We start from the raw sequence: 13,344 nt of genomic DNA on the forward strand, positions 1-13,344 counted from the left end.
TAAATACAGTTTCTGGAGTTTTCACAAGCTTATCCAGTCAGATGCAATACCATCTCTTTAATATGTGTGGATCTCGCGCATTATTAAATCCGTCAGAGACCACGAAGATATCTGTCCATAAATCAAGTTTTATCAAAATCGGATCAGAAATATGGCTTCTAGGTTGGTAAGAAGCTCTTCTAATCAGATGCAAGATCACATCATTAATATGCATGAATCTCGCTCATTATCAAACTCGTCTGAGACTGTGATGATCTAAGGTTATATTCGAAGTTTTATCAAACCTAGACCAGAAATATGCCTTCCAGAATCGCAACATGTTCAGCCAATCAAATGCAAACATCACCTCATTAGTATGCGTGGATCTCGCTCGTTCTCGAACTCGTCCAAGATATTTATATCAGCCAACTATCAGTTAATCAAACCGGATGAGAAGTATGTACTACAATGCATCAATCGTTCAAATCCTTGAGAAATCAGGCCCGCGTCAGAACATTTCCAAGAATGGACTACTGCATATTTTATACAGTATTTATCATTTAGTTTCATGCGTAATTAATGTGCCTTTAACGCTGCATGTCAAAGATTTCTCAAACAAAAAGGGGCTTAAACTCCAATAAATGACGAGGTAGTATAATTCACGATCAAAGTTCAACATTAGATTATACTCGAAGAATTAATTAAGTCAGGTATTGTAAACAAAAGTTAGTGGTCTGACATTCAGGGGGCTTAACAGTGTGAAAGGGGAATCCAAAAGACGAAGAACTTGTTTAAAAAAAAGACATTTAAATGTAGTTCAATGATTTTAGCATGGCTGTAAATTTGGCGGCAAAAACTGGATCCTTTATCTAGTATATGGCTCGAGATGGTGACGTTGTATGTTGCAACAGCAGCTGCAACATTGTTCCCATCTTTTGAACCGTGTGTATACAGGAAAGGATGGCCACGATAGAAGAAATCTACTCTAAAAACGAAAGGATTGGTAGTGGTGGTGGTGGTGGGGTGTGTGTGTGCGTGTGTGTGTGTGTGTGTGTGTGTGTGTGTGTGTGTGTGATTTGGATTTATAACGTAGCTTTAACAATTTTTAGTCATATCGCTACGATGTCTGCAGTGTGACAGTTTATAGTGATGTCAAGCACTGGGGCATCATGACGCAGACATGTAGCATCATGTCCCACCTAGTCAGATTGTCTGACACCAGGCCGACCAGTCCTTACACTAACCTCTTAATGCTGAATGCCATGCGAGGCAGCTGCTAGTACCAGTTTTATGTCTTTGGTTTGACTCGGCCGGGGTTCGAACCCGCGACCTTCCGCATCAAGGTGGACAAAGTACGGTCAGAGTAAACATACAATATTAATGTACCTGACATAGGCTTAATAACTTTATCATTATCCAAACTTCCTGAAAAACAAGACTCTTCTTAGGTAGAAGATTTTAACAATAGAAATCTTTTTGATCTTTGACAATAGTTTTATTTGCTCTGTTGTAATGTATAGGATCAAATCGAAGCCTTTACAACGCTGGGGCTACAACATTGTAGCTATGTTGTTCCAGCTATGTTGTTCCTAACAGATAAGCAATGCCTTGCTTTGCTATTGCATGTGGAACATGTGTACGGCTGTCCCTTGCGGATAAGTAATCCCTTGCTTTGCTATTGCATGTGGAACATGTGTACGGCTGTCCCTAGCGGATAAGCAATGCCTTGCTTTGCTATTGGCATGTGGAACATGTGTACGGCTGTCCCTAGCAGATAAGCAATGCCTTGCTTTATCACCATTAGATTCGCGTATAATCTGAGGAGCGATGTTCATCCAATTGGAACACACGCCCCTTCCAAATAACCCAGGTCCACTATACATTCATGTTAGTGCCTTAAATTAGCTGATATGTATATCAGCTAATGTGTGTGTGTGTGTGAGAGAGAGAGAGAGAGAGAGAGAGAGAGAGAGAGAGAGAGAGAGATATGTGCGGTCCTTTCTGACATCAGGGGGAAAAAACACTGAAAATGTAACTGAATAAGTCTTTTAATTCTCTTTCAAAGAAGGTAATTAGGTTATCGGGACGACTCTCCACGTAATGGATCATCATTGATTGTTCATGACTAGGCCTTGCTTGATACTGTTATATATATAAAATGAATTAAGTGGGGAAGAAAATCGTCTGCCTCGAGCTTACTATGTACCCGTATAATAGGCTTAATAACATTTCAGGAACAGGAAAAACAGAAATTGCGACAATAAGATTTCATATGACGTCTATGAGTAGGAGTGATGCAAGATGTAGTGTGTTCATAGTATCGCCAAACCAAGTCCAAATCTTACTGTTTTAATACCATTTGCAGTCTTACTAATCTCGATGAATACCATAATGCTATCTTGAAACGAAAGCAATTTTAGCTCACAATAATTGGGGAGCGTGTTAGCAATAGTTATCTTGTTTCAACAGAATTGGTAAAAAATAAAGCACGTTTGCAGCTTTGCCTCCGGCATGTCAGATGCAACTTGTACACAAAGGATATTTCACAATATCTGAATAGCATCGAAGCAGAAAAAGCGTGTTTGAAAATCTGCGTTCACTCTTTAATGAAGAAATATATATCTAAATTTGTCCTAAAATCAAGGAGCTGTTTATGGAAGGACGAGGTGTTTTAATTACGCCCCTTTTTTTTCTAAATGTGGTCGTGTAAAATTTCGTAAGTATCCTGTTAATATTGAATTAACAACTTGAGCAGAAGGCTTCAACGAGGGTCTCGTTCACATGTTTAATAACAAGTTTCAAACACACGAATGAAAGAACATTTATTTTGTTGTCATTAATTCATACGAGGGTTCATTTCCCTCTCAATTCTCTCCACCCACCTATTGTTTTAATTTAGCATGCTACAAAATTTATACGATTTTGACCAACTCGAGGGATACGCATTTTTTTCTTCATAAAGATGGAAAGGTACATTAAGAGTACAAATAAGCATAGACTAATTCTGAGCTCTAAAGATCAAATGATCAAGCAGTTTGTCGGTCAATCAACTAGCAAACCATCCAGTTAGTTAATCAAGTCGTTATGATACACACGTTTCCTCGTCTTCCATGAGAAAAACAACCAGTAGGTTAGTTTTAACTTTTGAATATATCATGCCAAATAAATTGAAGCTACGTGCCCTTTCCTTGCTCACATCAAGCAGCAGAAACGGGCTGGCCTTGGTGGGTATTGAACCAGCAACCCTTGGAATAAGATTCCAACGCAATTCAAACACAGCTACCGCGGCCATGAGGAAAAATAGAAAATGAAATGGCTCTCATGAAGATAAAAAAAAAATAGAAGCAGTTTAAAAAGTAATAAAATACTTGATATATTTTACAATACAGCAAAGTGTTCATTGACTTGAATATACCACACATTTTATTAACAGGAAAAATCCTAAGCTGAAATGTGATTGATGGGTAGATATAAGAGATGGGATTGCCTGTTTACATACATACATACATACATACATACATACATACATACATACTATTTTTATCCCGATTATATCCCTAACCTAACTGAACTAAGATCATCAAATACTGAGCGTAATCTCCGATCGACAACTAACACTAATATCCAGATTCGAAAACCAATCATTACAAATCTCATTCACTGTATCAGCACCTACTGTATGGAATTCCATCCCCGTGAAGATGCGTAATTCAAATCTCTTATGTCTTTTAAAATATCATTAAAGAAATTCTTTACTGACCAACTGAAATGACATATTAAAGCGCCTGGATAGAAAACTTTATCATTATGTCCATAAATAACATGTCCAGATCTTATTCGAAATGTATGTAACTTTGTATAGAATATTGTTCATACATGTATATGTTTCCCAGTATATTCATTCACGTTAAATATATACGAATGAGTGTGCGACGATACCTGATTACGTATATTATTTTGTTTTGGGGGTTGGGGTAACATGAATAATTACAAAACTTGAGGACCACATGGCAGATGGTTCAGTCATGACCACATGTGTTATTCTCGTTAAAGAAAGTTGTTTATTATTATTATTATTATTACATACATACATACATACATACATACATACATACATACGCATCAATGCATGTATGCGCATGCATCCATACATCCATATATACATACATCTCCACCCAACACTGAGAGACGCAGAATGCCAACAAAACATAAAAGCTATCGACTGACCAAATCAGTGACAAAACTGATAAGTTTAACTAAAGGACATTTTAATACATGCCAGGAAAAAACTGAAACTGTATATAACTTACATAACAGGGTACGTAGCATGTCAACATTGAAATAATTATAGATATCATTTAATCAGCTTTGATAGAACTCACCCGACACGAGGACCTATCAAATTTATATAGATTATGTCAATCTGTCACGAATAGCGTTGATAAAAAAAAAAAGAAAATGATTTAAGCGACTTCTAAAAAGCTGCTCAAGAGGATTTGAACAAATTGCGTGTATGTGTGTGTGTGTGTGATGAAGGTCATCATATCAGGGTGCGTTTATTAAAAAATTAACACGGTTCAGTGGTTTGAAAAAAGTTATTAAAAGTGTTTTTGTTTATTTGTTTGTTTATTGTGGGGGTTTTGCGTTTTCTTTTGTAGTCTGAGTTACCGTAGCAACATTTAATGGTGTATGAGCATTAGTTGATGTTGTCGTTGTTAGGGTTATAACGCCATTTTTAGCACATGATACATGGCGGCCAGTGTAACTGATGGAGGAAGAACCTGGGAAAACACTGGGAAGAACCAACAACCCACGGGAAGCTACTGGCAACCTTTCGAACATACCACGTTGGCCGAGCCCGAGATTTGAACTTATGCAGACATATGTGAGATGTCATCTTACCCATAAAGGGGAGCGCATTTGACCATCGGTTAATATAATTCAGGGTTCATACATTTCGGAAGGGCTGAAATTCAATGACTTTTGAATACTTTGGCTCCAAATTGAGATTTTTCATTAACATAAGCTCTGCTTAAGTTTCACTTTCTTTAATCAGTGCCAGATTTCCTATCTTTTCCATAATACTGTATTAGGAGTTTAAGTCCATGAATGCTATAGACTGCTTGTTCAGACAGAGGTGTTCTGATCAAAAAAGTATAGCTACTTCCTAATTTTATTTTTAGTTTATTATTAAATTTATTTGAAGCAGTATAAGGCTATCTTGAAAAATGATTTTTAAGGAGAATTATTCACTTTTTGGCTTTAGCATGGTCTCATTATTACATATCTTTGGGTTGTTGATTTTTCACTCATAAACCTTAAGATAATACGCCAAATCCTAATTGAAAAATGAAATCTAAAAATAGCATTTGGTCAAAACTTCCAGAATCTGGAGATTAGCAGTTTTCTCGCCAACAAAAGGGAAACTGCAATTATGTCACAAATGTAACACTTTTGCAGTACCCTAAACTAAATAAATGTGTGATATCCCTATATTTCTTCAAGTTAACTAAAAAGTCAGTGAAAACATGCAATCAATGTTTTTCCTATCTAGGATAATTTGGCGGTAAATCGTCCCTTATTTTACATTATATATATATATATATATATATATATATATATATATATATATATATATATATATATATATATATATATATATATATATATATATAAATTCCATGTTAATCAAATAAAAATTTATGTTACTATTCATTCTTGTACCTGAAAATCGAGACAATACTTTAAAATACACCCCAAGAGTATCAAGAAATTAACCTGTGTTGACAAGTTCGTGGACTGGGGCTAACAATCCACTAATGAACAGTTCAGAAGATAATACCTCTTAAGCTGGTGTTGATACCTATTCAAGTTACATAACCCGAGTTAGAGAAGCTATGAATTTGTTATATGGTGTGCCGATTTTGGTAAAATCGTTGACATACATCTGCAGTGTAAAAAGTTTTCAAACTGACGTCAGTTCCGCTTCTGATTATATGCATGACTCATTTCAATTTCAGTCAAGGCGCATAAACAAAATTCTCATTTTTAACTTTTCCAGCTCCAATAATCTGATGTAGCTCGTACCTTTAACAATAAATTGCCACCACTATCATCAGCTAGTATTTGCCGAACTAATCATAAAAAATAATCGCGCGGAAATTCAGCTTTTAACGATTTTCAAGGTCGTCTGTAGTTTAACCATGAATTTGTAAAACTTCTGTTGATGCATAGTCCAAACTACGACAGAAATGTTCTGTCCAGGATCCAATGTGCCAATTAAACTTCGTGAAAAGAACGAGTGTTAACGACATCACGTGAAAGGGCGCTGATTACTTAATTTGGATTATGATAATACTGGAATTGCTAGAATATGACAGAAAATCAAACCATACTTCCAATAATCACACAACGTAAAATAAATTACTTGAAAGTAAAATCTTCAGTCATATTTTATTTTTTAACCAAATCTCTAAAAATGTATTGACTTTAAATTACCAGGTGAAATAAAAATGACCTTCAAGGCCTTGAATTGAGGTATTGATTTCTCAGTGACTTTCAATGACCTTTAATGACCGTGCGAACCCTGATTTTTTTCTGAAATCCATCTTTGTCAGGATGTTTTTAACAAATTTGGTCAAATTCTGTTTAGCGGTCTTTGCGAAGATGCTGTTCAAATGTCTTTTAATTTTAGCAACGGCGGTCATAAATGAAGGCAGATCAGCATCGTTTCTAGAAATCTGAAGAGTCTTCATGTCAAGATATTTGTCAAATATGATCGAATTCTTTCAGTGGTTTAGGAGAATCCGTTTCAAGTTCTATATTTAGTTACGGTGTATTAGTTAATGCTAAATCTTTATCACATATATGATGTTTTGAATGCTGTATAAATGTTTTGAATGCTGTATAAATGCTGTATAAATGTTTTGAATGCTGTATAAATGTTTAAATGCTGCATAAATGTTTTGAATGCTGTATAAATGGCTGTATAAATGTTTTGAATGCTGTATAAATGTTTGAATGCTGTATAAATGCTGTATAAATGTTTGAATGCTGTATAAATGTTTGAATGCTGTATAAATGGCTGTATAAATGTTTTGAATGCTGTATAAATGTTTGAATGCTGTATAAATGTTTGAATGCTGTATAAATGGCTGTATAAATGTTTTGAATGCTGTATAAATGTTTTGAATGCTGTATAAATGTTTGAATGCTGTATAAATGTTTGAATGCTGTATAACTGTTTTGAATGCTGTATAAATGTTTTGAATGCTGTATAAATGTTTGAATGCTGTATAAATGTTTTGAATGCTGTATAAATGTTTGAATGCTGTATAATGCTGTATAAATGTTTGAATGCTGTATAAATGGCTGTATAAATGTTTTGAAAGCGCTCGATGTCAGGATGCTCTCTGTCAAATATAGTTCAATTCCACTGAGCGGTTATTTTGAGAATAAGTTGTTTAAAGTTGTTTTTCCCCCTAACGCATGCCATATTTGATGGCGGATCAGCATCATTGTAACATTGTGAAGTGTTTAATGTGTTACAACTCATTGTCTTAAACTAGGTAACAGAAAAGAGCGAAAACCATTAAGTTTTGCACAATTCAACAACTAATTTATTTCTGGAGAATACAAAGTGACAATTTCAAAAGAAATTACAGTATTGTGAATTCAATTTCCAATTAGTTATAAAATCCTATCACAAGTCCAAATATATGAAGTCCCATTTGAATTCCAGTGGTGTTCCAAACAAATTCCATTACTGAATGTGCTGATGTGCTTGTAGTCTCAAATATACCAATGCGCCAATGCCCTGGAACATGGCGATGTGTTAACAGTCTTTTTGATGTATCACAATGATATATTTCTAAATGTCCTTGGCTGAATTAACTATAATTCCAAATTAATGATTTAATCAAAGAAGTAGTAATGAACACTTTGTAATTCCAATGAATAACTTAAATAAATCAATAAATCCACCTAAATTAAAAACTGAACACAACAATAAGGCTGGTTTCACTTCGGATGTTAAGATAGGAACGATTAATTTTTTAAGTAAGCAACATTGACATAAAAAAACTAAGACAAATGGAGCAAGGATGTAGCTTAGTTTCTTTTCTAATACATTCAGAGTTGTCAACAGGTTTAAGAATTTCCAAGTAGAATACTAATGCCCTAGACTCAAACAAGCATGTTTTCCTCCATTAATAATGATCTGAATATTTAATCTATAATCATAGAGAAATATTAACTATGTATTTTGTTATTTACAAAATAAATGTCACTGGTCATATAGACCATTAACTTGATTTTGGACTAAGGTCAATTACAAAATACAGATACAAAATAACATAATCATGGAGAAAAACAAACAAATAAACATACAAACAATAGAAATTAAATATGCATAACACATGTTAAATGCTATCTGTCAAGTGTAGCCCTTTTATTCAGTGGTTTTGAGTCATTACTATTTTAAGTTACAGTTACCTTTCTATTTTCAGTAACAGCGACCATATCTGAACGCGGATCGGCATATATATTTTTTTTTTTATAAATATGAAAAGTCTCCCTGCCAGGATGTTTCGTGCCAAATTTGATCAAATCCAGTTTTCATGAGAAGAAGTTATTAAAAGTGCTCTTATTGACATTCTAGTTATCAGAAAAATTGGTAGTTGTGGAAAAGAAAGCAAAATATTACCCCTTGCTGTAGTGCTGAAAAGCAAACCTTCGGTAAATACCACATTGTCTACACATGTTATATTTAATAACGCCTGTTTGTCACAAGCAGTTCGTTTTCCTTTAAGATCATGTTTTGAAATAACTTCGGCGACTATCGTACAATAATGTAATATTCCATTTGTGGGGGTAGTTATATTTTCAAAGACCTTTGATCCATACAGTCCATGAATCAAGCAAACTGAAAGCACCAAACAATAAAATATCTGCCTGAAATGACAACAAAGATATTTTTTTTATGAATAATGTATGCACACAGATCTTATCGCGTGATGAACAGCAATACCGTACGTGGAATAATTTCTACGGTCTCAATTTTTTGCCGATTCTTTTTATTTCGGGAAGTTTGCATGTCCAGTTTTTCGAGAGTCTAATTTTGTTTGGACGGCTCATGTGAACCAAGTTACAGGAAACTAATGTTTCTAGACAGTTACCAGATTTTGAAAGTCGTGAGAAGAAAAAAGATCACTTGGAAACTTTTCCTATACTTCATATTAGATGAAAGGAAGCGAAGCTTGATACATTAATCACGTGATTACTCTAAGTGTTGATTTACACTACCCACACTTAAAAACCCAAAGATTCTTTGATCTGAAATGCAATTTCAACATATGGAACCAAAAGAGCACATTTAAATAACGATGGCAGTGTGAATAACTTAGTGTACTTCTTGATGCACACATTTTTAGAACTACCTTCTGCAACCATCTGTATGTATATACTCAAGAGAATATAGAGCTGAACATGATTGCACTGAATTGAAATGCTACCATTTCGTTGTCCAAAAGTCTCGTTTAACTGACTTTTGTTTCACTCCGAGAGATCTGTCCAAAAATCACTCGGGTCTTGGTAAGACAAAGTACATGTATTCTGCGATAAATCGAATCTGACAAGCATATTTTGCAAATAAAATGCACAAAAAAGCAAAACAAAAAAAGAAAGAAAAAAAACCACAAAAAACGGTTACAGACACGGGTGTTCAAGATATCAAATCAAATTACTCTGGGTTAGCGTTGCAAATCATTTCATACGAATATAATTTGGTGCATCTTCCTCCACAAATTCGCTGCACGTTAGCAATATAATGAGTTTATTTTCCTACTTCGAACAGTAAACCTTCTCAAATGTTCCCAATCTAATTCTCTTGACTGAGTAAGTATTGTATCATAGTAGATCGCTGATTTTGAGAAAGAAGCAAGCGTATTGTAATGTTTTTTGCACTTTCACTGTTTGCTTACCGATATTTGTATAATTCAAAACACAATAAGGATGATGCATCGTGCTGTCTGAACGAGTCCAATGCAACGGAAGGGCGGGGGGGGGGGGGGGGGGGGGGGGGGCTGAGAGCAATTTTACGCTCACTTGGCCTTGACATTAAATGATCAACACTCAAAAACGAATCCAGCCAAGAAGGAGAGATAAACAATCTGACACGTCAATGTTAGTCATTCATTATGGCATATACATGTCCGCTTCCCCCATCATGGCCGCATTAAAGTCAGTCAGTACATGCCCTACTCCTCCTAATTCTTAGATCAAACAGTTCTGATACTATGTTCTAAGTCTTGTAACGAAAACGTTCAGCACAAACATTTCCTGATCTAATTACAGTAAAATAAAATGCATATGTACTTTTAATATATCGGCAAACTCTGACTAACCTGTTAAGAAACATAAGTTTATTAATGATGTATGTCAATTTCCAAAGAGTTAATTTTAAAGATATGGATGTACCGTTTTCTCCGAAAGCGGAGTTGCTACGACGGATTTAAATGTTTAACATCGGCTCAAATCTACGTCAATTTACTGAATTGACTCAACAAAACAGATCCTAATCTATCGTCGTTTTGTGCGCTGGCAGACCAGGATCTAAGAAGAGACCCAGATCTGCCGGCGCATTACCTGGGTCTCTGCAGTTTGTAGTTCGTCTTCATTTATCAGGTAGTATATATGGTATGTGCTTTCGGTTAAGGCAAACAACTGTCCGGCAGATCAGGGTCAATGTGAGATAATGAGAATTACGTTACAAATACGATATTTAAATAATGATACAAACCATCAAAATAGTTCGCACTTGGAATAAAACCCTCTAGATACAAGGCTGCTCTATTTAAATTCAAATAGCTTTGTCTTGAAGTTACATGCATATTTTCATAAATCGAGCTGGCGATATATTAAGTCGCGTGAGCGATTTAATAAATTACTAAACATAAATTATTCGAAGCCAACATTTAAATACAAACGTAAACATAAACAATATAATAAATCCGAACCAAATAATTAGTCGCTAGGACAGGTTTTGAGTTTCATGCATACAATTTTATGCCACCGAGATGCATGGTTTTCCCAAGAAGATGGTAGGCTTGTCAATGCATCGTTTTTCGATTACGTGTAAACAAATCCTGTATCTAATTTACTAAGTTAGCTAACAGCCACTTGAAATATCTCTAGTTCAAGGAAAGTTCACTGTTAATGCTGTATTAAATATAACACGGATTACTCTTGTTGTATCATCGGGGAAACACTGCTCCTGGGAACAAACAGCCAGTTTAGATCACGTGTTTTAATGTTGGATATGTGAACAGAAAAGATACTAACTTCTGGGACAAGAAGTAAAATATTGGCTTACAATGCAAATCATTTTTAGAATACCGTCTCTGGATTAAAAACCAACATAAAGATAAACAAACATATGCAGATACATATGTGTGTGTGTGTGTGTGTGTGTGTGTGTGTGTGTGTGTGTGTGTACGGTCATCAAAAGTCTGCTCTAGACGAAACGGCGCCCATGACCAGAGTTACCCTTCGGTGCCCCTACCTCACCCTTGAAAAAAACTCAACAAACTGTTTATTTTTTAAAATGTATTAAGGCATGAAAATTATAACTAAACGTGTGTATTCAAAGAAAAGATGTGTGCTTATTTAAGTTAAATAGAAACTAAAGAACATGCTCTGCGAAATGCACCCCACCCACACCGCCCGGGTCAGGCTTGACGACCAAGGGGATGGACCATATCTTCCCCTCTCTTCACAGCGGCCATGTGTGTGTGTGTGTGTGAGAGAGAGAGTGAGAGAGAGAGAGAGAGAAAGAGAGAGAAAGAGAGAGAGAGAGACTTTACCCTCCATTGTAGGTCCTAAAGATGGGTAAACTAGGTCCTCTTTTTCTGCTCCTCTTCCTTAGCAGCCGTAGAAAAGTATTATAACTTGTCTCTAAAATTTTATCAAAATTAAACTTTATTCCATTGGATTTCTGTAGAAAATGTATCAACTTATCTACCAAAGGATCGGTATAGTTAGTTACACTATTTTCTGTGTTTGTGTTCCTGAATTTGCTTCGACTTTCAGATTTCACTCCCAAAATATTCCCATTGTCATTTTTGTCCTCTGCTGCATTCAGATCAGTTTCATTCCGCTCCTCTTCGTGTCGAACCTTCTCGCCCTCTAAACTAAGGTTATTATCACTAGAATAATTACTTTTGTTCAGTCTTTTTCTGAATGTGAATATATGTGGAGAGTCAAATCCGTCGACTATTCTTCTCCCAGGTAACTGTATGTCCGCCAGTCGGTACGTTCCATCATACAGTAACGGAAACTTGCTGACTGCTATGTAAAAAATGCTTAAGGCCAGAACGGAAAATACTATCACTGTCGCTCGGACCTTTAATTTCATGGTCATCTAAAATGTGTGTCATTCCACACCACGCTACTTAAGCTATCTGGAGAATTATGCATGCATATGTTTCATCTGCGTGCAATATGCTGTTCTACAAATGGGTAGCCATACATTTTATTTTAAAATGAGCTGACATATGCGTATTCTAATTTATACGGGTATTTTTCATGAGAAGTTCAACGTGTCAAGTTTCATTCTTGGCTGGAGATATCACATACACCTGGTGGTTTTGAAACGCTTTCTTTCACATTAAATATTTCCACACATGAGAAAACACCGGGCTCAATTCGTGCACTTCCCTTGCAAAATATAAAATCTGAACAAAACCCGTGTATTTGTACGAGTCACCCTGTCTTTTCTTTCGGGCACAATTCTATGATAGCTTAGCTCAAACGTTATAATATCCACGGGGTGCAATTATAGCATGATATGCATCTATGCACATAGCGAATGTTGACAACTGTATCGGCAAATGTTTGTTTCAGAAGAAAATCTTCGTAAATCTTGCAATGTCAAGAAATCATGTAAGGTTGTAATGTCGTCTGCCACATGACATCTCCGGTTTGAACGAGAAAGTAATCAAATACACTAGTCCGATTTTAACACTGATATGGTCTGCTTCGAGCCTTTCTCGAGTCTGAAAAATGAACAGGCTATATAATATACACATTTCACCCGCGGAGCAATCGAAATTTACTTACATTGTATCACATGCAGACGACACAAATTCGTTTCGTTATTTCGCTCAAGGTCCACATTAGTTCGTGCCCAGGTACAAAAGTCTTGTTCAACTGTTAAATGGTGCAGCTAACTTAGTTACAGTGCCATTTAGATCGGCTGACACCTACAATTCACACAGTAGGAGTGTAGACATATGATGACATCTTCTCATTCCTCTGTTATCTGAAAAAAGAGGAAAAAATTATCGGTATTATTTTTCCGGTTAAATA

General features: G+C 35.5%; 1 protein-coding gene across 4 annotated transcripts in view; it reads right to left on the minus strand.

Annotated features, from left to right (window-relative positions):
• Positions 1 to 13,344, minus strand: part of LOC149803246 (extracellular serine/threonine protein CG31145-like) — a 244,312-nt gene that overhangs the window by 47,784 nt on the left and 183,184 nt on the right. For all 4 annotated transcript variants that reach the window (XM_089952896.1, XM_089952895.1, XM_089952894.1 and 1 more), the window contains exon 2: positions 11,841 to 13,297. In XM_089952896.1, coding sequence (XP_089809022.1) covers positions 11,841 to 12,397 — 557 coding nt within the window. In that variant the 5' untranslated portion in view covers positions 12,398 to 13,297. The remainder of the gene's footprint in view (positions 1 to 11,840; positions 13,298 to 13,344) is intronic.

This window comes from Sinohyriopsis cumingii, chromosome 3 (assembly GCF_028554795.1).
Source record: "Sinohyriopsis cumingii isolate HCF-2022 chromosome 3, ASM2855479v2, whole genome shotgun sequence".
NCBI classification, from domain to species: Eukaryota; Metazoa; Mollusca; class Bivalvia; order Unionida; family Unionidae; genus Sinohyriopsis; species Sinohyriopsis cumingii.